Raw genomic sequence first — 26,887 nt, forward strand, 5'->3', positions numbered from 1 at the left:
TAAGATGCTGTAAAAACAAACCTCAAAACACAGTGGTTAAATGAGATCAGGTGTTTCGCTCTTGCATAACCATCCAGAGGTATCAGGGTAGGGTGGCCTAGGGGTGGGAGTAAAGGGCTCTGTTCCACTAGATCATTCAGGAACCCACGCTGGCTGGTGGGATGGCTTTATCATCTTCATTATGGACCTTCCATCTCTGCATTAAAGGCTGCTGTTCCCATCATCACCATTTCCCAATCAGCAGCAAGAGGGAAAAAGAAGAGGACAAGTGATTTCCTTTTCAGGAAGTGCAGTTGTACGCTGTGCACTGCTAATGGCAGTTGTGCATCATCCTCACTCACATTCCACTGGAGAAATCTCAGTTCTGGGCCACACTTTGGGACTTGCTAGCACAAAGAGCACTAAACGTTGTGGGGAGATTACTATTTAAAAGAAGTAGAAGGGCGGATGCTGAGGGTCAATCTGCAAGCAGTGGCACTCGTACCACTTTCAGCATTTGATACCTCTTTTGTGTGTAATGGTCCTGAACACTTGGCATAGCAATGTACAAAACAGGCAGATATTCCTGCTCCTTGGAGCTTACACTGCAACAGGAGAGACAGACTGTAAGCAGTGAACATACTATATAAGTAGCCTATGTAGAATTTTTAGAAGGGTCTGAGCGCCATTAAATATGAAGTGATAGAGACAATTAGGGGAGATTCTGAAATACTGGAGTTGGGGCCATTTAAATAATGTGGTCAAGGTTGGCCTCATTGAGAAGGTCAATGTGGAGGAGCTGAGTTAGCTGTGTAGACATTTGGAGGAAGACATGTCTATAGAGCAAAGAGTCAGTGAAAGACCCCAAAGTGGGAGCCTGGCTGGCATGGTTAAGGAACAGCAGGGAAGCTGGGGTGGAGGGAGCGGAGTAGACAGGGAAGAGGAGTCCGAGATGCGGTTTGAGGGATGCCGAAGGTTCTGCTCATACAGGGCCTTTGGGGCTACTGCAAGGCCTTGGACTCTGAGTAGTGGAAGAACCTTAGGGTACTGTGTGAAGGAGTGCTGTGGTCTTATTTAGGCTTGAAGAGATTATTCCAGCAGTGTGAAAACAAGAGTGGAAAACCCCTGAGAAAGGGTCCTGCAGTGATCCAAGTGGGAGACGGTGGGGCTCAGGCCATGGCGGCACCGCCTGAGGGGGTCAGCTTCTAGGCATATTTTAAAGTTGGAGCCAACGTGATTTCTGAGGGATTTGATATGGGATGTGAGACCAAGAAAAAGTAAACCATAGACAAGCTTACACATCGGGGGGAAAATGGAAAATATGCCAGTTCATTTCTCTGCAGGGATGGGGTTCTATATGATTTTTAATTGTAAAGTTCAGTTTTTTCTAAATGTTCTGTATTATAATCACTTTGTAAGCTGAACACTGATATACACAATCACCACCTAGTTATATTGTTGCCCTGCCTGTAAACCCTACAGCATCTAAAGCTTGCTTTCCCTTTTCTGCCCCTGGGAGAACAGAGTCACAGAAAAAAGGGTGTGCTGGCCCTCGGCCCTGCCTTTACATTGGCTGACGTCAGAAACTGAGCAGTGTGATTGTCGTGTCACTAGCCCTTCTCAGCCCTGCCTGAGAGGTGGGGGTTCTCAGATACCCAGGCCCAAGTCATCTTTCTCTCTGGGCAGGGAGGCCGTGCCTTCATTGGTGTAAAGAAAACAGAAACTTTGCCTGCCTGCAGCCTGTCCACAGAGCTCTCATCTTGCTTCTGCAGCCTTAGTGGGGGCGGAAGGAAATGTGCGTCCTCTGACTTTGGACTCCTCATCTCCCAAGGAAAGCAACGGCCTGGGTCTGACAGGGGTAAAGGAAGACCCCATTCCTCCTTTTCTACCTTTCCCTTTTTTCCCTCTTATTTATTTTAATTCCTTTAAGTTTTTAGTGTACAATTCAGTGGCATTAATACGTTTAAATTGTGCAACCATCACCATCATACATCTCTAGAAGTTCCTTCGTTTTGTAAAGCGTAAACTGTACCCATTGAACACTATCCCCCTACTTCCTCCTTCCCCCAGGCCCTGGAAAACCACCATTCCACCTCCTGCCTCTCCATCTGACGACCCTAGGCACCCCGTATGAGTAGAATCAAACAGTATTTATCTTTGTGTGACTGGTGTATTTCACTTAGCATAATGTCTTCAGAGTTCATCTATGTTGTAACATATGTCAGAATTTCCTTTTTGCAAAAGGCTAATATTCCCTTGTACGTATATGCCACATTTTGTTTATCCATTCATCCTGTCAGTGGATACTTGGGTCACTTCCACCTTTTGTCTATTGTAAATGCCGCTATGAATATGGGTGTACAAATATCTGAGTTTCTTCTTTCAGTTATTTTGGGGGTATATGGGCTTGCTGGATCACATGGTAATTCCATTTTATTTTTCTGAGGAACCCTTCATACTCTTTTCTATAGCTGCTGTAGCATGAACATTCCCATCAACAGTGCATAAGGGTTCTGGTTTCTCTGCATCATTGCCAAAACTTGTTTTCGGTTTGCTTGTTTTTGCTTTAATAATAGCAATCATAATGAGTATGACGTGGTATCTTCTTTTACCTTTCTGCCTTCCCTACCACACACAGTCTGTGCTGTGCCCATCCCAAAGGACTACCTTGTCCACAAGAACATTCTCCCTTCACGGCTTCACCCATGTTTTTCTCTCTGCCTGGAATATCTGGTGAATTCATTATCCTCATTCAGAGATCTTACCTGCCCCTTCATATACCAACTCAGGAGAAGTCAGGCTCTTTCTTGTACACCTGTAACTCTTCATGCATGCCTCTCTTTTTAAAACGCTTTTTATGAAGATATAATTTACATACAAATGATCTGTAATTCTGCAAATTTTGACTAACCATCGCCACAATCAAAATACAGAACTGTTGCATCATCCCACATATCCTCCCAGACCCTCTTTGTCAATCCCGTTTCTTCCCCTTACCCTAACTCCTGGTAGCCACTCATCTGTTTTCTTTAACTATGGATTTACCTTTTCTGGAATGTCATGTAGATGAATTATTCATATTGTCTTTTGAATCTGGTTTCTTTCCCTTAGCATAATGCATTTGAGATTCCTTCATGTTGCTGTGTATAACAGTAGTCTATTCTTTTTTATTGCTAATATTCCATTGCACTGATGTACCAACGTTTGCTTATTCATTCTTCAGTTGAGAAATATTTGGGTTGTTAAACATTCACATAAAGGTTTTGTGTGAACATATATTTTATTGCACTCAAGTAAGTAGTAAGGAGTAGGATTGCTCTGTTGTATATTAAATATATTTTTTAATTTGTTAGAAATTGCCAAGCTGTTTTCAAAAGTGTCTGCTTCATTTTGTATTCCCATTCACAATGAATGAGTTCCAGTTGCTTTGCACCTTCACCAGCACTTGATGTTGTTGAATCTGTAATGTTATTTTAGCCATTTAATTCTCATATCTTGATGCATGAGTATTTCCCTAATAGCTAATAATGTTGAGCATCTTTTAATGTTAGTCATTTGAATATCTTCCTTGGTAAAATGTCTATTTAGATGCTTTTCCAATTTTATATTCAGTTTCTTTTCCTTTCTTTTCTTTTTTTGAATTTTGAGAGTTCTCGATATATTCTGGATACACGTCCTCTATAAGATACATGATTTGCAAACACTTTCATAGTCGCTTAACTTTCCATTCTTTTAACAATGTCTTTCAAAGAGCAGGAATTCTGGATTCTTATAAAGATCAATTTTCCTTCGTCCCCTTGTAGATCATGTTTTCGGTATCTTATCTAAGAAATCTTTGCCTAACCTAAGGTCACAAAGATTTTCTCCCATCTTCTAGAAGTTTTACAGTATTGAGTTTTATGTTTAGGTCTGTGGTCCATTTTGAGTCCATTTTTGTGAATGATGCAAGGTATTAATTCAATTTTTTCAGCACTGCTTGTTGGAAGACTATCCTTTCTCCATTAGATCGTCTTTGCAGCTTTGTTGAAAATCAGTTGGCCATATATGTGTGCATACTACTGAACTCTAATTTTGTTCCACTGATATATTGCATCCTTTTCCCATACCACACTGTTTTGATTTTATAGTAAGTCTTGGAGAACAGGTAGTATGAGTTGTCCAACTTTGTTCTCCTCCAAAATTATTTTGCCTATGGTAATTCCTTTGCTTGTCTGAGAATCAGCATATTAATGTCTACACAAAAATCATGCTGGGATTTCTAAAACATTATATTGAATCTATTTCTCAATTAGAAGAAAATTGAAATCCTAATGATATTGAGTCTTCCACTCCATGAACATAGACTATCTTGCAATTTACTTAGGCTTTCTCTAATTTCTTTCATCATTGTTTATAGTTCTCAGTATATAGATTTTTGCACTTATTTCTTAGACTTACACCTAATCATTTCATTTTTTTGAAGTTCAGTTCCCAATTGTTTGTTGGTAATATATAGAAATACAATAGATTTTTTTATATTAATCTTGTGTCCTGTGGCCTTTCTAAGCTCACTTATTACTAGTCAATTTTTTTGCAGATTCTTTGGGATTTCTACATAATCAGATAAATACCTGTTTTTTAATAGTTTTCCTTATGATGAATTTTATTAATTTTGTTGTAATGAAACAGCATATATAAATATTATATTTCTCATAGTACTGTATTTCATTACTAGACTGGTGAATTGTAGGAAATGACCTCAAAACAAACGTAACATATGAAGAATAAATGAGATCACATCAATCAGAGAATATGAATATAATATATGAAAGCAGAAGCAAGTTTATTTTGTTGTGTCCTATGAGATATATGTTTTTAAAAAATAACAATAATGTACACAAACATGATAGGCAAAGTGATATTTTTAAATATCCCTTTTTAATGTACAAGTTATTCTTGATCTTGACTCTCCAAATTAACCATTCTTTTTAAAAATCAAAATGGTTTAATAATGTTTTAAAGTAATATAGCTTATGCATATATTCTAAATATTACATCGGATTGAGAACTTCTACTACTTAAATATTACAAAATTTTTGCCAATACAACAATATTGAAATCAGGCCCAAAATATGTTTTTCCTGCACACATATTAAAACATTGGTGAAAAATAAACCATTGTTTGTGATATGTCATTCTCAGTGAATGAATGACCTTTTTATAAGCAATATTACTTTGATAATTGAGAAGATTTTTTTAAAGTATTGGAATATCTAAGCTGTGTAGAAAATCTCTTTAACTCCCATATTTTAAATTCTATTCCCCTCAAAAATATTTTATTTCCCTTAATTGATTCAGTACATCATTAAGAGTTTATTTTGACTTTATGTTCTGATACAACCAACTCTCTCTCGAGAAAGAAGACATATATATATATATCCTGAGATGTATGCCTCAAAAAGTTACTAATATGTATCCATATAAATGTAACCACAGTTTATAGTACACTAATCATTTTTAATAATTGTAGAAGCTATGTCATTGCACTTATGGCTGAAACACTAATTAACCTGCCAGGTATAGAATATTGCATAATATTTGTTGTATTTTTCAGAATGTATTACAAATTATTATTGAAAAAAAGAAAAGCTACAATTTTAAGTGTGTGCAGATGTGAATTTTGGCTAACAGAACTGTTTTTAATATTCATCTATGATATTTTCTTGGCAAAGAAAGTGGACATTTGTTCCCACTGCATGAATTTAACAGATCAGTAGACATTCTAGGAATACTCTAAGGAAGCAACCCTGGGTCATGGAAAATACCTTATAAAACATCGGTATCTTTGAATATTATTGGTGATAGTTGCTTATGTTACTGCGTATTTCATATTATTGTTGAATGAGGAATTTTGACAGATTTTAAATGAGCTTTTAAAGATTTATAATTTAGGCCTATTTCTATTAACTATTGCAATTCTAATATGGAGGGTGAGGTTTATTCAGCCCAGACTACTTTATTAAGTTGAAGAAAGTATCACACATTTTTAAAGACTTCATGAGAATAAGAAATTAGAATTGCTGTATTTAGATCATCAACTAATGGTCCTTTTAGTCCTATATTTGGTTTCTAATGGCACAAAGAGGAAAAAAATGGGTAGTATGGACTTCCAAATCTCTAGTTTCCTTAATAATTTGTGGGTAAATGGGTCGAAATATATTTAACAAGCATTTACTGTATACTTAGCTCAGTGCCAATCATAAAAAGGAACATAACTTTGTCCCTGCTTTCTGGAAGCCTTTATTATTACAGTGATAATGAGAAATGCAAGCATAAAAGAACTTTAAAAACTATATAACTATGCATAATAAAATTGTAGATTAGGACAATGCTGGGAAATCTGAGAAGGTCTGTAATAATCAGGATATTTTATGGAGGAGGTGGTCCTCGAAGTACAGTATTTGAATTGGCACCAGATATGAAGAATTTTCGGAGGCAGTCCAAGGGAGTAAAATGGGAAGCTATGAGTTTAGGTCAAATTGGGAGAATGTCAAACAGGAATTATTAAAAACTACTTAAAAAAATTTGAAGATGACTTTGAAATTTTTTTATTTTTAAACTTTACATTTACCAGAAAGTAGCAAACATCGTACAGAGTATTTCCATACATCCTTCACCCAGCTTTCCCCCATGACAACATATTCCCCATAGGACAGTCATTCATATTGGGAAATTCACGTTGGTAAAATACGTTTACATTGGTAAATAACTATAGACTTTAGATCATTAACTAATGGTCCTTTTAGTTGAATTTCACCAGTTTTTCCACTAATGCTTTTGTTGTTGTTCAGGATCCAACCCAGGATCTCCCATTGCATTTAGTTGTAGTATTTTTTAGTCTCCTCCAATCTATGACAGTCTTAGTCTTTCCTTATTTTTTATGACCTTGACACTTTTTGAAGAGTACTGGTTATTTTGTAGACTGTTTCTCACTTCGGGTTTGTCTAGCATTTTTTCATTAGATTGAGGTTATGCATTTTTGGCGGGAATACTACAGAAGTGGTCTTGTGCCGTTCTCAAGTGTATTATATCAAGGGGTGCATGATATCAAAATATGTTATTGTTGGTGACATTAACATTGATTACATGGAATTTTGCGGAATGCAGTGGAATGTTGTGCAATAGCGTGAAATGTGGTTGAAGATGAGGCAATAGAGGGTTCCTGCTGGTTTGTTAGCGAATGTTGCCTTCTTAGATGCAATGGAACGCAACAGAATGTTGTGGAATGTTACAGAATGGAGTGGAATGTTGTGGAATTGAGTTGAATGGGGTGTAATGTGAAGCGATAGACAGTTCCTGGGTGGTTTGGAAGCGAATGGGGACTTCTTTGACAGAATGGAACGCAATATAACGTGGTAGAATGTTGCAGAGTGGAGTGGAATGTGGTGGAATATAGGGAAATGGGGTGAAATGTAACGCAATAAAGGGTTCCTGAGTGGTTTGGAAGCGAATGGAGCCTTCTTTGACGGAATGGAACGGAATGTTGCAGAATGGAGTGGAATGTTGTGGAATGGAGTCGAATGGAGTGTAATGTGATGCAATAGATGGTTCCTGAGTGTTTTATTAGCTAATGGTGCCTTCTTTGACACTATGGAACGCAAGAAAACGTTGTGAAATGTTGTGGAATGGAGTGGAATGGGGTGTAATGTGATGCAAGAGAGGGTTCCTGAATGGTTTGGGATATATGCCAGGTTTCTCCACTGTAAAGAAAGTAGAGAATTATTTTCCCCCCTTTGTAATATGTAAAATATCTTGAAGAGATGCTTGGAGACAATGCCAACATCCTGTTTCTCCTCAGACTTTCATCTCCTAGGTTTACCATCCATTGACAAATCTTGCCTGCAACATTCTTATCTCTTTTCTCACTCAGTTCCTTTGACGTTTTTGTATTTCCTGGCTTTAACTTATGCTAAGGGTGTGTGGGTTTTTTTAGGGATTTTTTTCATTTTTATTTCTTCATATCTTTAGGGGTGAAAATATTGGAAATCAAGGTGACGTTTTACATGCAAGTCTCCTAAGAGTAGGGAATCAAATCTAAGGGAAAATAAAAGAAAAAAATATGCTGAGGCTAAGGTAAGGTTTGTGAGAAAACAATGCGTGATATGAAGGTTTGTATACCTCCTAGACAGAGACCTTAATTTGACTGTACCTTTCTCAAGAACAGATAAAGAGAGCATCACAATTAGAACAAGATTCAGTGCAATGAAATTTTGAGTCATTAGTTGAAATTGCTAGAATTGAAATCTTCAGAGAAAAAAGAAATCTTCTCAGAAAGAAGACAGTATGTTATGTGATCAACATCCTCAACTACATTCTCATAGAATATAACATTTTTATGGAGTATTACCTTAAAATGGAGGCCTAGGGGTATTATTTGGACTTTAACTTTTCCAAAAATAGAGTAACTGTTAGCATGAGATATATTAGAAGTCAGTAAGTCTCCAGAAGTTTGTAAGAACTCACAAACTATTAGGAGGTTTGTGAAATTATTTTGGGATTGAACAAATTACTTTCCAGATAGTATTTACTTTAACAAAAATTGGGTCCCTGCTATTTGAATGCTACTGCACTAAATAACCAAAACCTTATTTTAATAATATTTTCTCTGGAGTAAAAATCATTTGGTGTCAACCCTTGTAAAGGGAATCAAATAGGGATGCCCCAGAATAACCTTGGTATAAGATGGTCCCACAATACTAACTTTAAAGAGAAAGTTAACGAAATTGAGATTTACCAAGCATTTGCCTTACTTGTAATTCTTGAGAGAATTTTTACTTCAGGTTTTCCTTCTGATGGTAATTTTATCCACTGGAACTGAGTACTGAAAAGGATGTTAGAGAAGTAAGGAAGATAAGCGGTATTCATATGCTGTGAGGTGATAGTTGTTCATTTTCTATTCCTAAAGAGCTAAAAATTTTAAGATTTTGACATTATCTTAAAATATGTGACTTTTGATCTACAGTGAAGGCTTTGCTACTTTTAACAAAAAAGCTTAAAACACCTTTCCCAATATTTAAATGAATGGCTGCCTACCTGATGTATGCAAAGTATATGTGTACATTTAGGACAACTTTTAGTGAAGGAAAACTAAATGGATAATTGCTTCTTTTATTGTATATTATATTAGTGTCTGAATCTCTGGGTTATTTTGCAAGTTGACACATCACCAGTTTAATTCAGTTGAATTTCATCTCCAAAACCAGCATTTATTGAACCTGAAATGTGAGGTAGGAATGTGTTAAGTATGGAAGATACAAAGAAGAAAGGATAGCATTAAGGCCTAAAGGATCAAAATGTATTTTTAACATAGATTTTTAAAAATTACAAATAGCTTATTTCCCATAAAATATAGCTGAAAATAAAATAGCCACATCATAGCATCAGCTCAAATTAAATAAAGAATTCACCCAGGGTTAACGGACTCATGTGACCGGGTCTATAGAGTTTCCATGTTATCTACATTTATTAGGTTATAAGCTGAAAATAAAATACTGTTAAAGTTTCCAGTCAGAGGGATGTTTTGGCATGACTTTTAACTGTCGTATACCATCTTTTTAAAATGTGCCTTGTTTGGCCAAGGAATTAGACAGCATTTTAATTAAAAAGTCCATATGTGAAGATTTAAGTTTGTTTTTTTAAATTCTCTGTGAGACCTCAGCTCAGCAATAGAACCAATGTTATAAACCCAATATTTACTATTCAGAAGAAGCGGTACAGTCTTTGACAGACAATTCTCGGGGCAATCTTAGATTTTAAAAAATCGCATAAGTAGGGACTTACATGAGCATGAAAGAAGTCTGATTTTTGCTTTGATCAGATCTTTCAAGAAGGAGAAAGTCGTTTGGGAAACCATTTTGTAATCTCTTTCAGTTAAATAGCAAAGCAATTGGTTGCTTCAGCCTCATACATCATGTCAGGCATTTCAGCCACTGTTTCGTAATATTTTTAATTATATAATAATTTGGTTTTCTCATAACTTAGGTGGTTCCATTAACCACCTAATTAAACAGCAGTAGTCAATATGCTAAAAATTGATATTTATATTTGACAATTAATGTGTAAAAAGTCCCTTTATAATATTGTGTTTGTAAGTAGCCTTTAATTTTATATATATACAAATTATACATAATACATATATAAATTACCACTTACATATTGTCTGTTCATACACAAAATATTTTTAAGTGAGGTAGGAAAAAACATAAGCCAGCTAACATTTTATTTTTTGCTGTCACAAATCCTTTTTGGCAATCTCTTTATGCAGGTAACCATGCTAGCTTTCTCTGGAAGAAAGAATTACAAACTGCATCCACAATCTCTTTATGGAATTAGCCAGGCATAATGAACAGATAAACAAGTACATTTCAAACCAATGACTACACTAGTAAATTCTATCAAACAATTAAGGAAGAAATAATACCACACAAACAGAAAATAGAAGAGGAAAAACACTTACCAATTTTCTTATGAACTTAACATTACCCTGATGCCAAAACTGGACTAAGACATAAGATACTACAGACACATTTTTGTTCTTTCACAAAATAGTGAACAATCGAATCCAGCAATATGTAATAAGGATAACACATAATGGTCAAGTGGGATTTATCCCAGGAATGCAAAGTTGGTTCAAAAGTCAATCAATGTAATTCATCATGTTAAAAGACTAAAAAAGAAAACTGATGTTTTCTCAGTAGATGCAGAAAAACATCTGACAAACTTAACACCCATTCATAGTAGTATCTCTCAGAAAACTAGGATAAAGAGCAGATACCAGAAAAAGAAAAATCTATAGCTAACAGTGTATTTAATGGTGACAGACTATATGATTTTTCCTTACAATTGGGAACAAGGCAAAAATGTTGACTCTCACTACTTCTCTTCTACTTTATATTGGAGGTCCTAGTGAATGCACAAAGGCAAGAAATAAAGGAAATAAAAAGTATACAAATCAGGAAGGAAGAAGTAAAACTGTCTCTATTTGCAGACAGCATGTCATCTACATGAAATAATAAAAAAGAATCTATGAAAACCACATACACAAAACAAAAAACTCTACTAAAGCTCTATGTAAATTTAGCAAGGTCACAGGTAGCAGGTCAGTATGCAAAATCAATTATTTCTATATAATGGTAATGATTGGAAATCAAAATTGTAAAAATTTGAACAATTTAAATGGCAACACAAATATAAAATACTTAAAACTTTAACAAAATATGGGCAAGATCTATATACTGACAACTACAAAGCATTGGTGATATAACTTGAAGAAGACCTAAGTGGAGGTAAATACCAAATTCATGGGTGAGAAGATTCAATATTGTTAGAATGTCATGTCTCCCAAGTTAATCCTTAGTTTAAGTGCAGTCCAAATAAAAATCTCAGCAGTCTTTTGTGTGAAAGTTGACAAGCTGACTCTAAATTTTATATGACAATACCAAGCACTGCTAAAGCAGTTTTGAAAAAGAACAAAATTGAATGATGTAGATGTCCTGATTTCCTGACTAACTGTATAGCTACAGTAATCAAGAGAATGTGATAATGGTATAATGATAAACATCAATCAGTGGAACAATATAAAGAATACTGAAATAGAGCTACACATTTATAATAAATTTATTTTTGACAAAAATGTGCTAAGATAATGAATGGGGAAAGGATAGTCTTCCTACAAATAGTTCTGAACAACTGGATAGTTATATGGGGAAAAAAAGAACTTCGACTTTTACCTCATACTTATACAAAAGTAATGAGAAATGAACCATGCATATAAACAAAAATTCTAAAAGTATAAAAGCCTAGGAGAAAACTTCAGTGATTTAGGTGAAATTTTCTTTGTTCGGACTCAAAAAGTATGAGACATGAAAGAAAAAAAATCAATAAATTGGACTTAAAATTAAAACATCTGCTCTTCAAGAGAGATTCTTAAAATAAAAAGGCAAGTCACAAATTGGGAGAAAATATTTGCAAAATAAGTATCTTATAAAGGATTTTTATCCAACACATATAAAAAATACAGCTTTTAATAACAAGTCAATACACTTCAAAAATCAGAAAATCATTTAACTCTTTTCACTACAGTAGCTGTATTGTGGTAACTGAAATTTTAACTATGTTATTGAGGCACTGGGTTTATCTAACTAAACCATGACAACCATGAAAATCCTTGCAGATCTGAGCTGTGCAGAGCAAGAACTGCCTGTATTTAAGGAACATAATCACAACTACCTCCAAAGTTTATGAATTGTATGGGTTTTCAATCCACTAAGTGTCCAACAAGGGAGACACAGCCTATGTTGTTTTAGGGGGAGCACCACATCGTGTGTGTGTTGAACATCTGGCATTAAATTGCCCTAAATACCATAACTGACTAGTAATAAAAACGGCCAACATTTATGACATCAAGTATTAAGCACTGATGTAAAGGCATGTGTCTTTGTCGCCTCTCAACATTCCTTGAAATGAAGTGCTTTTTATTCTCTTCGTGGAGGTGTAGATAGGGTTCAGTGATTTGGAGAGACGAGATTGAAATTCAGTTTGACTGTAGAACCTGTGCTCTTAACTACTCTGTTGTACTATGTATAATGACTGCTGAGCTTGGGAATGCAGGGAGCTATGAGAACAGACCAGAACAGACACCTTGATCGTGGGACTAGGAAAGACTTCCCTGAAGACATAATGCTTACCCTTCCTCTTTGGTATGAATGAACACTGGCAGGCAGAGACATGGATTCTAGCTAGACCTGTGTTGGTAACTAGCTTAGCAGCCCCTAGACCAGTGACCTCTCTGAACATGATTCTGTCCTTCACTTACATGGCTACCACCTGTTCAAGCTTCCACTTTTCATGCTCTTTTCTATTATGAGAAATGAGCACCTGTAGTAGATAAAGATATTTATATTCTGAGTTTAACTATGTTTTCTTACAATTATTTTGTTTTGTTTTTTTTACTCTTTTCCCTTCTCATTTCCATCCCAACAACTTGATCAGGAAATACAAGATTTTTAAATAGAATTCTTGTTAAAAGTTGACATTGTCAATGTCATGAAACAATTAACTATCCTCTGTAATTTTTTAAGGTCAGAAAACACAGATCCTCTGTTTTGCACCTCCTTGTGCTCAAATAAATTCTTGAAAATAACTGATGTAAGGTAAAACAACTGATAAGCATGCACAGTATTATCTGCCTAGTGGAAGGAGCTATTTATTGTATGCCTGTTGTGTGCCAGGCACTTTGACACACGTTATCTACTTCAATTCTCACAGCTCTTTGAAGGCATTATTCCTTAGGATAGTTGGAGATGTTGACGCTCAGAGGAGTAAGCAGCTTGCTCAGAGTCACACAACTGCAAGTTGCAGAACCAAGATTCTAGTTCCAGGATATTCTAATTTATATGGACCTATGCTAGGAATCATTTGTTTCCAGCACCGGTACCCAGCTAATCCAGCCATCTGTTGACCCAGATAAGAACAAAAGAGAAGCAGAAGCAGCTCCTGCTTCACAATATATTGCTTTTATGAACCAGTTCATGCCTGTTGCCACATTTTAAATTCCCAGCTAGACTCTGATTTGGTTCCTAACTGCTTGTTACCCACACCTGTTGTTCACAAGTCTCCTTACCTCTGTTTCTTATTTCTACTCTGATTGGTCTCCTTGAATATTTGGTACCTGACTCGTCTTTCAGCTCTTACTTGATCACTTTGAAGTTGATCTCGATTCTTTTCACCTGATGAAATCCTCTTCATGTACCTTTTCTAGCAGAAGTATTGGTCCCTCTCCCTGGACCCACAGCAGGCCTTTTCCCGGTGTTTCTGTATGGGATGACGAGAGCTGTAATCCTCCTATACTCTCCTGCTGCTCATCTGGGTTCTGTGGTACCAGAGGACATGCTCACCCTAGCATTGTCTTATTTGAAACTTCTGTTCTGGATTTTTGCTTGGTGCTTAATTTCAACTCTAGATTTTTATTTTTATATGATTTTTTTTGTTGTTTAGTAGTAGCTGTGGAAGAGCACTATCGTCTTTTGCTTTCATCTTTAAAAGACTAAAAAACAAACTTTTGCCTGCATAAATTCTGAAGTTTTATACATTTATTTTTAATAGATCTTTTTAAAAATTCTGTATTGGCATCTGCAGAAATTTCTCTTTAAATACAGTGATTAAAAGTCACTTTACCTTTAAAAGCTGCTAGATTGCCATATCACTCACTCACTGTCTTTAAGAGATGAGGGTGCTTGTTTGGAAGGTTGTCTTTCTTCTAAATAAAACTGAAGTTTTGTTGTTCCGTTGTAATATTTCATTTTAATCTGATCGGTTCTTGTGGAGATAATATGTAACAGAAACCGAATGCAGTAGGAAACCTTCCGTTACAAATGGGTCCACTATTGTTCGGAGGCTTCGGATGTCCTTCTCAGCTGCATCCGACTGCTGCTTTTGACAGATGTGCAAGAATTTTCTCTGGCCTCTTTGGGTCTATGTTGGAGCGACCAAGTATAAAACACTTCGATTCCTTTCTCGGCTATGAATCATCTAGTAAGAGGGAAAAGCCATTTTTCAGTGTAAATAACTTAGAAAGCAAGAAAATGAAATCAAGGGGGAGAGTAAGATATTTTTCAATAAGAAAAAAGTGCTTTTAATATATGTGATTATGATTGGAAAGGGGCAATGAAAAAAATATGGATGAGTGGAAAGAAATCAGGAATGGTTTTACATATATTTTAGTGAAGTGCCGCATCAATTTAGACTTGTACACCAAAAATAGGCATTCTGTTGTTGCAGAAAGGCATGGTTTTTCATTCAGCTTTCAATTCTAAACAGGAGATTGATAAAGAGATAAGAGCTGATAAGAGCAGCAAAAATTTTTAAACTTTCCTTTAATTAAATCAAACTTTTCTAATGAAATTTAGGTATTGCTTCAAACACTATCTCATTCATAGGACTTGACTTTCATGGCTGTAACTTGTACATGATTAAACTAGTACCTAAGGAGCAAAGCACGTCCTAACCCAAATCATCATTGTCCATAGCCAAGCCAACACTGGATGGATTGACCCACTGGTGAGAATCATCACAACCCTATGGCCTCCTGGGTTATTTGAGCTCATCACTGTTCTTGGTCACCTGCTCATGGTTATGACCTGGAGTCTTGCCAATTCCAATAACCATACCAGCTTCAAAATTTTGGTTTCGGGCATTCCACTCTCTCTATTTCCACCCTCCATCTTTCTAATTCAGTTTAGCATCCTCGCTCCAAAATTGTTTAAACTTTCAACCAATTAACCTAATAATTTTTCACTTTCCATCAACAGCCTTATGTCTTCACTTCCCAGCTTAGATTTCATGGTCTATCAATGTAAGCACTCCCTTGAACGTCCCTTCCTCCACCTTCCTTACAGGCAAATCCTCAACCCCAGGTAAGCCAAACACTCCTGTACCTGCTTTTGTATCTGAACAGTTGAACATGGTTCAAGAGAAGAGACGCTTATGCTAACTGGTCCCACATAAACTGAAGGCCAAAAAGCTTAAGGGGACCCTCAGCCCACTGTCTTAGAAAAGTCCATACCTCTCTTTTCTCCTAATCTGCAGCTACTACCTTGTCATTCTTCACTCTCAAATGATGTCCTCTATTCCATGGGAAAGCAGAAGCAACCCAAGAGAACCATCTCAGCAGCCCATGCCATATCCACCTTCCAATTCCTACACAGTGCATGGATACCTTACAAGAATGTGTGCCTCTTTCCAAGGCCTTTCCTAGGGCACTGCACTCCTAACCTCCACTGAAGGACTTTTCTCCTTTGATTATCCATCTCTTCTCTTTAACAACACTTTTTGCTCTACTGTGTTACTTCCAAAATCATAAAAACACATTATAATATTTTAAAGACTTCTTTGACCACATATGCCATATTATGCTGTTACACTGTGCTAACAAATTGACCCCCAAATCTCAGTGGCTTGACAAAGGTTTGTTGTTAAGTTAAACTAAGAGAAAGTGCTGTTTTTGCAGATCTAGAACTGGTTAATTATTGGTAATTTCATGTGATTAAGTAATACATTCCCAGATCGTAGGTCCAGTGCAGTACAACAGGGAGACTTCACTGGCTTGAATGTCAGTAGTCATGCATGGCTAGAGAAGAGAGGTCATGAAAAACTCATACTTGATCCTTTGTGCTTTGGCCCAGAAGTGACTGGTATTCCTCTCACAGCCCTTTAGCCAGACCTAGACAAAGAACCCCTCCTACCCGCAAGACGCAAGGAAATGGAGGTGGGAAGCATGTGGGGAGGGGAGTGGGCATTCCGTAGACAGTAAAATGCTGCTGCAACCCAAATCCCCTGCAGCCACTCTGCCTTTTCCCTGCTTTCCTTTATAGCCAAACTCTCCAAAAAGGGTTGCCTGCTTACTTGTTCCACTTTCTCATACCCTCTTCTTTCATCCATGTCAGTGGGGCTCCGGTACCCCAAGCCATTTGTTGAATCAGCAGATGATCTCTGCCCTAAATGCATGTTCAGTCTTCAGTCTTCATCTCAACTGACCTCTCAGCAGTTTGGACACCGTTGATCACTCTTTGATAGACTTTAATCACTGTATCAGTTAGGAAACCATCACGCTTTCCAGGGGTTTCTCCAAACGGCCTAGCTGCTCCTACTCTGCCCCCTTCAGTGGCCCCGCCTTAGCTTCAGACTGCTTGATGTTTCTTTACTCCGTCCCTAACTGATCATGTCCAGTCCCACAGCTGTAAATGCCATCCAGATGCTGATGACCTCCGGTTTGTACCTATTGTCCTTGTCTCTCTCCTGAGCTCCAGACTTGTGTATCCAAACTCTTCCTAACCCTGTGCCCTGGAATTCTAATCAGTCTCACACTTCACGTATCTGAAACAGAACTCTTGGTTCTCCCGGAGTCTTCTCCAAATCAGCAAATAGGACTGAGTCATTCTTGACTCATTTATTTCTTTCACGCCCACATTCTCTACATTCAGAGGGTCCTGCTGTGTCAACCTCCAGAATACATCCCACCTCAGACCACTTCTCATTGCTTCTGCCACTAACGCCCTAGTCTAAAGCACCAGCGTCTCTTATCTGGATTGTTCCTACTTGGTCTCTTTGTTTTCCTGCTTGTTCTCTGTAACAGTCTGTTCTCCACACAACTGGTCTTTCTGAAAATAAATCAGATAGTATATTCCCCTGCTCAAAACCCACCAATGGCTCCTCATCACTGTTAGAACAAAGTGGAAGCTCCTTAGCTTTGCCCTTGGGTGCTGTGGGGTCTGGCCCCTGCCCACCTCTCCAACTTACCTCCACTCCTCTCCCCACCAACATGCAGAGCCAGCATGTGGCTTCCTTACCATTTATAACTACACCAAGCTTGTTTCTACCCAAGGCCTTTACATCTACTTTTCTCCCTTACCTGGCTTTCTCATTAACATTTCCTGTCTCCCAGGGACCAGCCAGTCCCTGCGTAGATGTTAGAGCCCCTCACTTTCTCTATTGTACCTACCTTTCTACTCCACGCTACTTACTTCTTATAATTTATTTTTATTTGTTTATTGTTTGTTTTTGTTTACTTGTTTGTTATTCACTGTTGCTTCTTCTGTGCCTAGAAGAGTGTCTGGTACATAGTAGGCATCCAATAAAAATTTTTGGATAGATGGATGGATGGGTCTTTATTCTATTTTCAACAGTAGCACCCCAATTAGACTGAAAAGATTTCATGAAGAATAATTCTTGGGCCTTGATTTCACCAACCGGAAAATTGACACTAGCTCTCTAGAAACAGAACAAAACATTTTTTCTGCTTTTGTATCAAATATGATTTGAATGTATCCATAAGGAAGCTTAAAATTCTGAAAATAATTGAGAACTGGTAACCATTTGAAACAGAATAACTAAAGTGATAAAGGGAATGAAGGAGCTTCCATATGAAGGTTTTTCAGTTTTCATGTTAGGCATGAGATTGAGAGAGTCTATGATCAGATTCTCTAATCTAATACCATGAGTGGGTTAATACAGATTGGTTTTCAACAAAGCACTGTTTTTGAAGAATTGAAATAGTTTCAAGATAAATAAAAGGAAGTACAGGGATGCCTCATTTAACAGATATTGTCCACGAATAAAATGTTCCTCATGTCAGTCTCCAAATAGCTAAAAAGCAATCCTATGTATGTGTCAAAACTTACATTTTGCAGACTATTTCTGTAACATACTCCCCTACTCTTTTTAACAAAAAGTGCTGAAGATATCAACAACCCTTCCTGACAGCTCATAGTCATCACTGTGAGCATGTTGGTGCCACACAAAATTTTCCTTATAATAAATGTGCCCCACATTGTCAGTCTGGTTCTAGTTCCACCTCCCTTTCTCTGAGTTGTCACTTCACTCTGATGGCAGCTGCTTTCAAGCAGTTGACTGATTTTCTAAATCCAATAGGTTCAGCAAGGGCCTCAGGGAAGCTTCTAAATAATATACATGATTATTGCTGGAACACTGACCTCTGGGCAAGTGAGGTATTATGGTGGTAGTAGAAGTAGTAAAATAACATAACATGCATCAAGATGATGGTGTTGATGAGGACCTTTTATGACTCTTCCTCCCATATGGAGATCACTTACACAGCATCCGCCCTTGGCTAGATGGACTGAGATCTTAACCTAGCGTGAGGCATTTAACATTATTCTGTTAATAACATGTTGAAGGTATAATTCATATTTGAGATGATTATAGGTCCCAGTTTCAATGCCTGTTTCTTCAGTGACATTCTTAGCACTCCATTCACAATCATTATCCATTTTTGAAAATAAATTATATATACTCATCCTCATACATGATGCATTTTAAATAATTCACAAAGTACTATTAACTTTTTTTCATTCAGCACAGAATGCATCTGCCTGAAATAGGGAAATAAAACTCACATAAAGGATTTTTTAAGCAGTGGCATCAGATATATAGTTAATGAAAAATTATGCTCAGTTTACCAAGCAAAAAGAAATGAAATGTGAATCGAGGAAATTTTTCCTTATATTTAACTGTAAACTATCTCTTTCAGGGGAAAATTTTGCAGTTTATATAGTGCTCCAAACATATGTGGTGAATGAATAATTAGATTTATTCATGTACATTTGAAATTGGAAAAATATCTAAAATTTGTTTTTTAAAAAAAGCTTTATAAACTTAGGATACAAACAATGTCATGCACATAGATTGCACATCTAATTTTAGTAATACAGAGAAATTCTTTTATATTTGTGAATCTTCTGTTTACTTAAATTAACATTTCTTTTGGCTTAGGTAAACCAGACAAAACTCATTTTTAGAAATTATAGCTAATTAATCCCAACTCTTTTAAAATATGCTAAAAGGTTATTGAAAGGTGGCAAATTGTGGGTGAGGCTTTGTTTAATGTTTAATTTCTTTTACTGTGTTAAGTATCTGTTCTTAAGAAATATAATCTCAAAATATTAACAGCTATTAGCTTGAGGTTAAGTGTGTTAAAAACAAATCATTATTTCTGTCATTGTAGATTTATCTATATCTAGGATATAGTAAATAATTCATAAGTACAAATTAATTTTAAATTTATTAAATATCACTAAATGTGTAAAGATTTAGAATTAATAGAAGTGCTCAATGATTCATAAAAGGACTCCTTTGATTAGAAAACTACAAAAACACATTGACATTTAATTGAGCAAAAATTTACCTAAGAACATACATGAAACATGACATACTTAGATATTAAAGTGCTAGAAACTTGTAATATGAATGACCCAGAAGTTATAAAATTAGCCATTTGGAAGGAATGGAGACTAGGGATTTTACCTTTCAGGATACCATATGGTGCTTGGTTAAATAATGCAATTAAGTATGTTTTGTGAAAATAATGCAACCCCTAAATATTTGAGGAAAGAACTTCCAGATGCATGTTCATTTTATATGCACATTAATTATGTTTAAGAAATGATTTTGACACAAGTATGAGATATTTTTCTTTTAGGCACATATTTACCACTTTTTTTCCATTTAAGAATGATGCATTGTAGGGAAAACAAAGAGGGATGTTATGCATACACCAGGATACTTCCGTGCTATCATCTACATTCCTTCATTTATTACTTTTTTCAGTTATCTAATGTTGTAAAACAAATCACCACAAAATGTAGTGGCTTCAAACATTTACTATCTCTTGACTGTTTCTGTGGGTCAGGAATTTGGGAGGTGTTTAGCTGAGTGCTTCTGGCTTAGTATCTCTTAATGTGGTTCCAGTCAGACAGTAAGTGGGGCTGAGGCAATTTGAAGGCTTCTTCACTCACATTTCTGGCTTTTGTACAGGAAAGATTCAAATAGCTGGGTCTCCTCTGATATCTCTCTCTCTCTATGTGATCTCCATGTGGTGACTTTAGTGAGCTAACTTCTCGCATAGTAGCTCAGGACTCCCAAGGCTCATGTCTTCAGACACAGAGCCAGGTGGAATCTTTATAAACCAAGGAGTGTCATTCCCACCACATATCTTTAGTCAAGGCAATTAAAGAGTTCTGCCCAGGTTCAAGAAGAGAGAATATATACCTCATTTATTTTATTTTTTTTATTTTGATATCATTAATGTACAATTACTTGAAGAACATTATGGTTACTAGACTCCCCCATTATCAAGTCCCCCTCACATACCCCATTACAGTCACTGTCCATCTACATAGTAAGATGTTATAGAATCACTACTTGTCTTCTCTGTATATACTGCCTTTCCCATGTCCCCCCGCCCCCACTATACCTCATTTCTTAATGGAAGAATGTTGACACTATATTGTGAGGAGAACACATGGCAAGGGATATATATTTGTGTGACCATCTTTGGAAAATACAGTCTGCTTCACTGATAAAATATATGACTGACTAGAGAATATATTCATAAATGACTTATCTGATAAGGGGTTAACATTCAATATATATAAAGAACTCACACGCCTCAACACCCAAAAAACAAACAATTAAAAAATGGGCAGAGGATCTAAACAGACACTTCTCCAAAGAAGAAGTTTGAATGGCCAACAGGCACATGAAAAGATGCTCCACATTGCTAATCATCAGAGGAATGCAAATTAAAACCACTCTGAGTTATCACCTCACACCAGTTAGGATGGCCAACATCGGAAAGACTAGGAGCAACAAATGCTGGTGAGAATGCAGAGAAAGGGGAACCCTCTTACACTGTTAGTGGGAATGTAAATTAGTTCAACCATTGTGGAAAGGAATATGGAGGTCCCTCAAAAAACTAAAAATAGAAATACCATTTGACCTAGGAACTCCCCTCCTAGGATTTATCCAAAGAATATAGATTCAAAAAGACATATGTACCCCTGTGTTTATCACAGCACTATTTACATTTGTGAAGATATGGAGCACCTGAAATGTCCATCAGTAGATGAATGGATAAAGAAGATGTGGTACATATACACAATGGAATATCATTCAGCCATAAGAAGAAAACAAATCCTACCATTTGCAACAACATGGATTATGCTCAGTGAAATAAGCCAGGTGGAGAAAGACAAGTACCAAATGATTTCACTCATTTGTGGAGGATAAGAACAAAGCAAAACTGAAGAAACAAAAAAGCAGCAGACTCACAGACTCCAAGAAGGGATTAGCAGGTACCAAAGGGAAGGGGTTGAGGAAGGTAGGTGGGGAGTGAGGGAGAAGGGGATAAAGAGGCACTATAATTCCCAATCACAGGGAAGGGAAGTCACAGGAAAGTCACTACAGCATGGAGAAGACAAGTATTGACTTTATAGCATCTTCACTATGCTGATAGACAGTGACTGCAATGGGGGGTGGGGGGAGGGCAGTGAGGACTTGATAATATGGGTTAATGTTGAAACCACAATGCTGTTCATGTGAAACCTTCATAAGATTGTATATTAATGATACTTTAATAATAAAAAAATAAAATAAAACCTCTGAAAAAATTTGACTGACTGAATGCACTAGGTACTCTGATGAGTTCTGGGAATAAGATAAATAATATATAATTCCTGATTTCAAGATACTTGTAAATCTAGTAAGAGGAACATCTGTGTAAACAAATATTGTACAAAAGGATAAATATAATAAACAACTTTGTGGAAAGTGGGATGTTAGATTTGACAGATGAGGTGTTTTAGTATGAACTTGAAAATGAAAGAAAGAGAGTAGGATGCTTTCCAGTTTCCTAGTTTGAGTAACCAAGAGGATAAGTGAGTTAAGACATCATGGGCTGGAGACACCTGCAAAATATCCACAAAGAAATGGCCATTGGTCATCCATAGAGCTTCTAGAGAGAATGCTCGTGTTGAAGATGTAGATTTGACAGTCAATGACTTCTGGGTAGAATTTGAAGGCGTAGAAAAGGATGATATTTTCTGAAGAAATTGTGTGGACTAAGAGGAGAAAACAAAAGTATGTGACCCTGCAGGAAACAACACTTAGTAAATGTGCTGGGGAGGAATGTCAGGGAAAATGGCAGAATAAAGACTTCCAGAATTTCTCTTCTCCATGAATCCAATGAGAAAACAGGCAAAAATTGTCAGAATCAACTTTTTCAGAACTATGGAAATTAAGAAAGGCTTACAGCAATCTAGGAAGCATTCATTTAAGAAAAAAAAAAGCTGAATCTTGGGAAGAATAGCAAGCTTTGTGGCTCTTTAATTTACCCTATTCCCATCCTTCCCTTCCCCCCAGCTCTGCAGTAGTGCTGAAAACCAATAGCCAGCAATCATGGGAAAAAGCAGCAGCCTGGAAGCCACCAGAGGGGATAGAACAGGGAAGCTCCTTCAAAGACCATTTCCTGAGAACAATTATAATTTGGCCTGTCTGATGGTTCACAAGAAGACCCTACTCACAAGGCTCTTTATTTGTTCTGATTTGGAGCTCATCCAGTAGGAAAATCCTTTTCCCTGTTTTTTTTTTTTAATATAAGCATTTTTTTAAAAACAAAGGTAATTGTTTAAGATCATAGCTGCCTAGGGGGTATATAAAGGTTGGGACAAACAATAGGCCAAGCCAAACGTTTAAAATGTAAAGCTGGGGAATGAGTTTTCTATAGGGACTTTGGTAATCTCCAATATATTCCTTGGAATCTAGAATACCAGGTACATGCATAGGTCTGTGTGCACAACCAGGGCTGTGTGCATGCTCAGGAAAGATCTGAGAAGGTTCTAAGCTCTCATCACTGGCTGACCTTAAGGCTCTGCATAAGTAAGAAGAGAAGGCTAAGACAGAGTTAGAATCTGCCATCTGAATGTTAAAGGAGCACACGACACTCACAAAGAGCCCCTGGCAAAAGCTAGACAACTTAGTGGTTCCAGGAACTGAAGAAACCTCTTCCCAAACATTAGCAGGCCACTTAACCAGGTGAGATTTCAAGGACCATATATGACAGAGAATATATCCTTTACAGCATTAGTTCAGAAAAGTCACTAAATGAAACAAAACAAAACAAAACTCCTCAGCAACAGCAGTGTACCCTTGGGAAGGGAGAGCATCTGATTTCCATGATTGCCATGTTGTGATATTCCAAAAGTCTGGTTGTCAGCAAAAGAATTATGAGACATGCAAAGAAACAAGAAGATATGGCCTGTGGGCAGTGAAATGAAATCAATATAAACTGACTCTGAGGAAGCCCAAATGTTTTAATAACTAGGTGAAGACTTTAAATCAGCTCTTTCAAATATCTTCAAAGAACTAAGGAAACTGTGTCTAAAGAGCTAATGGAAATATCAACAGCTGATTTCGCATCAAAATCATGAAGGTCAGAAGGCAGCAGAATGAAATATTCGAAGTCCTAAAAGAGACTCTCAACCAAGAATTCTACATCTGGTAAAATCATCTTTCAAAAACAAAGGAGAAATAAATAGATTCACAGATCAACAAAAACTGAGAGCACTGGTTGACAGCAACTCTGCTAGACCTAAATGTAAGAGCTAAATTATAAAACTCAAAAGAAGAAAAAGCAGTAAATCTTTGTGACCTGGAGTAGGTAGTAGTTTCTTAGGTATGACAACTGAAACAGCAGCAACAAAAGAGAAAATAATAAATTGGACTTCATCAAAAGTAAAAACTTTTGTCCTTCTAAGAATATAACCACCAAAAAAGAGGAAAGGCAAACCACAGAATGGGAGAAGATATTTGCAAATCATCTATCAAATAAGGGTCTAAAAGCCTATATAAATAACTTTTATAACTCAGCAATAGAAAGACAGATAATCCAATTTAAAAATGAGCAAAGGATTTGAATACACAGTTCTCCAAATAAGGTATACAAATGGCCAATAAGCACATCAGAAACATGCTCAAGGATATTTGTCATTACAGAAATGCAAATGAAAACCATAATGAGATACTGCTTCCCACCTACTAGCATGGCTATAAACAAAAAGAGAGAAAATAAGAAGAATCAAAGATGTGGACAAATTAGAACCTTCATACTTTGTTAAAGGGAATGGAAAGTGGCAGCCACTTTGGAAAACCACTTGGCAGTTCTCAAAAAGTTAAATATAAAATTACCGTAGGACCCAGCAATTCACTACCTAGGTATATCCTAAGAGAATTGAAAACATATGTCCATGTAAAAATTTGTACACAGATATTCATAGCAAAAAAAAAAAAACAATATTCATAATAGCCAAAATGTAGAAATAACCCAAATGCCCATCTAATGATGACAGATAAACAAAAAGTGGTATATCCATACAGTGGAATATTATTCAGCTATAAAAAGAATGAATTACTGATTCATAGCTACAACATGGCTAAACCTTGAAAATATGCGGCCTGGAAAAGCCAGACACAAAAGGCCATGTATTGTATTCCGTGTATATGAAATGTTCACAGTAGATAAATCCATAGATATGAAAACTGGATTAGAGGTTTCCAGAGACTGAGGGGAGGGGAAATGGAGCCTGACAGGTAGTGGTATAGGTTTTTCTTTTGGGTGATAGAATGTTAGGTAGACAGTTGCACAATTTTGAGAACATACTAAAAATTGCTGAATTGCACAGTTTAAAAGGATAAATACAGTGGCAGATTAATTGTATCTCAATTTTAAAGAGAAAGTGGGATATGGAAGAAAAAGAAACCATAATATTGAGAAAGGAGTGTATCAAGAGATAGGGAACTTGTAAGAAATTGGTTTCATAGCCACACAAGGACAAGTTTCTTATCCTCAGCTTCTGAGGAATTATTTATGATTCACCCATAGTTAGATCTCTCAAACATTTTTCACTTGTGGCAGTTGCACTCTGAAACCAAAATTAAACACCTTTAAACAAAGAATTACTATAGGTGAACCCATTTGTGAATGTGTTAGTATTTGGGTGCCTGTTTTTGTGAAAGGTAGCTGGTAAATAGGTAAATAATGTGTAGAGTTCAAAATGCTATTTCCTTTTTTTATTTTCTGATTTTGCCCTCATACAGCTTTCTCCTTCAGAAAGAGACACGGGGCTAGGACAGCCCTAATTCATTTCCTTTGTTTCATCTATTCCTGTGATTGTATTAGGAATTTAAACAAACGCCCTTGTGTACTGGCAGCAATTTTTTTTTTCATATTGACAATCATGTGTCCTGCTCTTCCGGCGCACTCTCCATGGCCTCAAGGAGGTTCTCTTCCCAGTGACAGCTATACTTGATTTCCCTCCCTACTCACCAACCTCTAATGCATCCCACTACATCCAGAATAAAATCCAAATTCCTTGGCCTGAGATGCCTTGTTTTGGCCAAAACCCTGAAATTTCTGCTCTTAAATCCAAATTGAGTGGGAGACAGAGAAGAGAATAGATACACCCCATCATGAGGTATGTCTGGGTGAAACAGAGGGACTGGTGTACTGGGGAGTCATATGGGAGCACTAGGAGCTTTGTGTCTAAGTTGTCTAGGACAGTGTTTCTTATTTGTAGTATTCCCAGGGATCTTCTGCTGGCAGCCATGGATTTTATTTCAGATGTGGGGGAAAAAACAACCCTTCTTTAGGAGATTGTGCGTAGCAAACATTTTCTCTTCATTTCACTTCAAAATCAAAGGAAGCAACATTGGAGAATTAAATATTACATTATTACACTTAAACTTATAAACAAAGTAGAGGGGAACAGCTTTTGAGTATCTTGGTGAAATATTTGTATTATACCTTTGACCAGTCAAGGAAATTAAAAAATTTTATTTCTCCCTATTTAACTAGTAAATTATTTAGTTTACATGTTCTGTATGTGTGCACACACGTGTGTGTGTGTGTGTGTGTATGTGTGTGTGTGTGTGTGTGTGTGTGTGTGTGTGTTTAAATATTCTGAAGGCTCGTGGCCACTTTAAAAGATTAAGAATCCACTATGGCACTCCAGGACAAAGTCGGGTTCACAATACATGTGTATGTCAAGTTCTATTTGGTCTTTATTCAGAGGTGAATTGTAATGTACTATTGTGATGTAGTTCATCAGAAATGCACTTGAAGGATTTTAGTAGCTTTAGATTCTAAATCAATTAACTGTAACCTTTCCAAACAAGAGACAGTAAAAATTATTGGAATTTTTCCAAGTTCTTTTCTGAAATTACAGTACTAGAGATGAGTGCTTGTAACAAAATGACAGCATGTCAAGAGGCTGGTTTCTAATGCAAACAATTTTATGTGAAAATCTAAAGGAAATTTAATAATGGATAGACATAGGGTAACATAAAATACCTTCCAGAATCTATGTCTTCTATGCATTTGGTCTCTGTGAGTCAAATAACCAACACTGGGGCACTGGCAACATTGAGTCTCTGGACCTGCAAAGCGGGAGATCAGGTTGTAATCTGTAGTGCGTCCGACAAATGAGGTGCACCTCGCAGGCGGTATCATGAGTAGTGCTTG

The 26,887-nt window shown here is 36.6% G+C and overlaps 1 protein-coding gene across 13 annotated transcripts in view; it reads left to right on the plus strand.

The window, feature by feature from the left end:
* CEP112 (centrosomal protein 112) overlaps positions 1-26,887 on the plus strand; it is a 445,347-nt gene that overhangs the window by 243,379 nt on the left and 175,081 nt on the right. The window contains exon 22 of one of the 13 annotated variants that reach the window (XM_073235813.1): positions 21,387-21,648. The exons of the other annotated variants lie outside the window; for them this stretch is intronic. Within the exon in view, the coding sequence (XP_073091914.1) occupies positions 21,387-21,404 (18 nt within the window). The 3' untranslated portion in view covers positions 21,405-21,648. Of the gene's footprint in view, positions 1-21,386; positions 21,649-26,887 lie in introns of those variants that run through there. 13 annotated transcript variants of the gene reach the window in all.

The sequence above is a fragment of the Manis javanica genome, chromosome 4 (assembly GCF_040802235.1).
Source record: "Manis javanica isolate MJ-LG chromosome 4, MJ_LKY, whole genome shotgun sequence".
In the NCBI taxonomy this organism is placed as follows: Eukaryota; Metazoa; Chordata; class Mammalia; order Pholidota; family Manidae; genus Manis; species Manis javanica.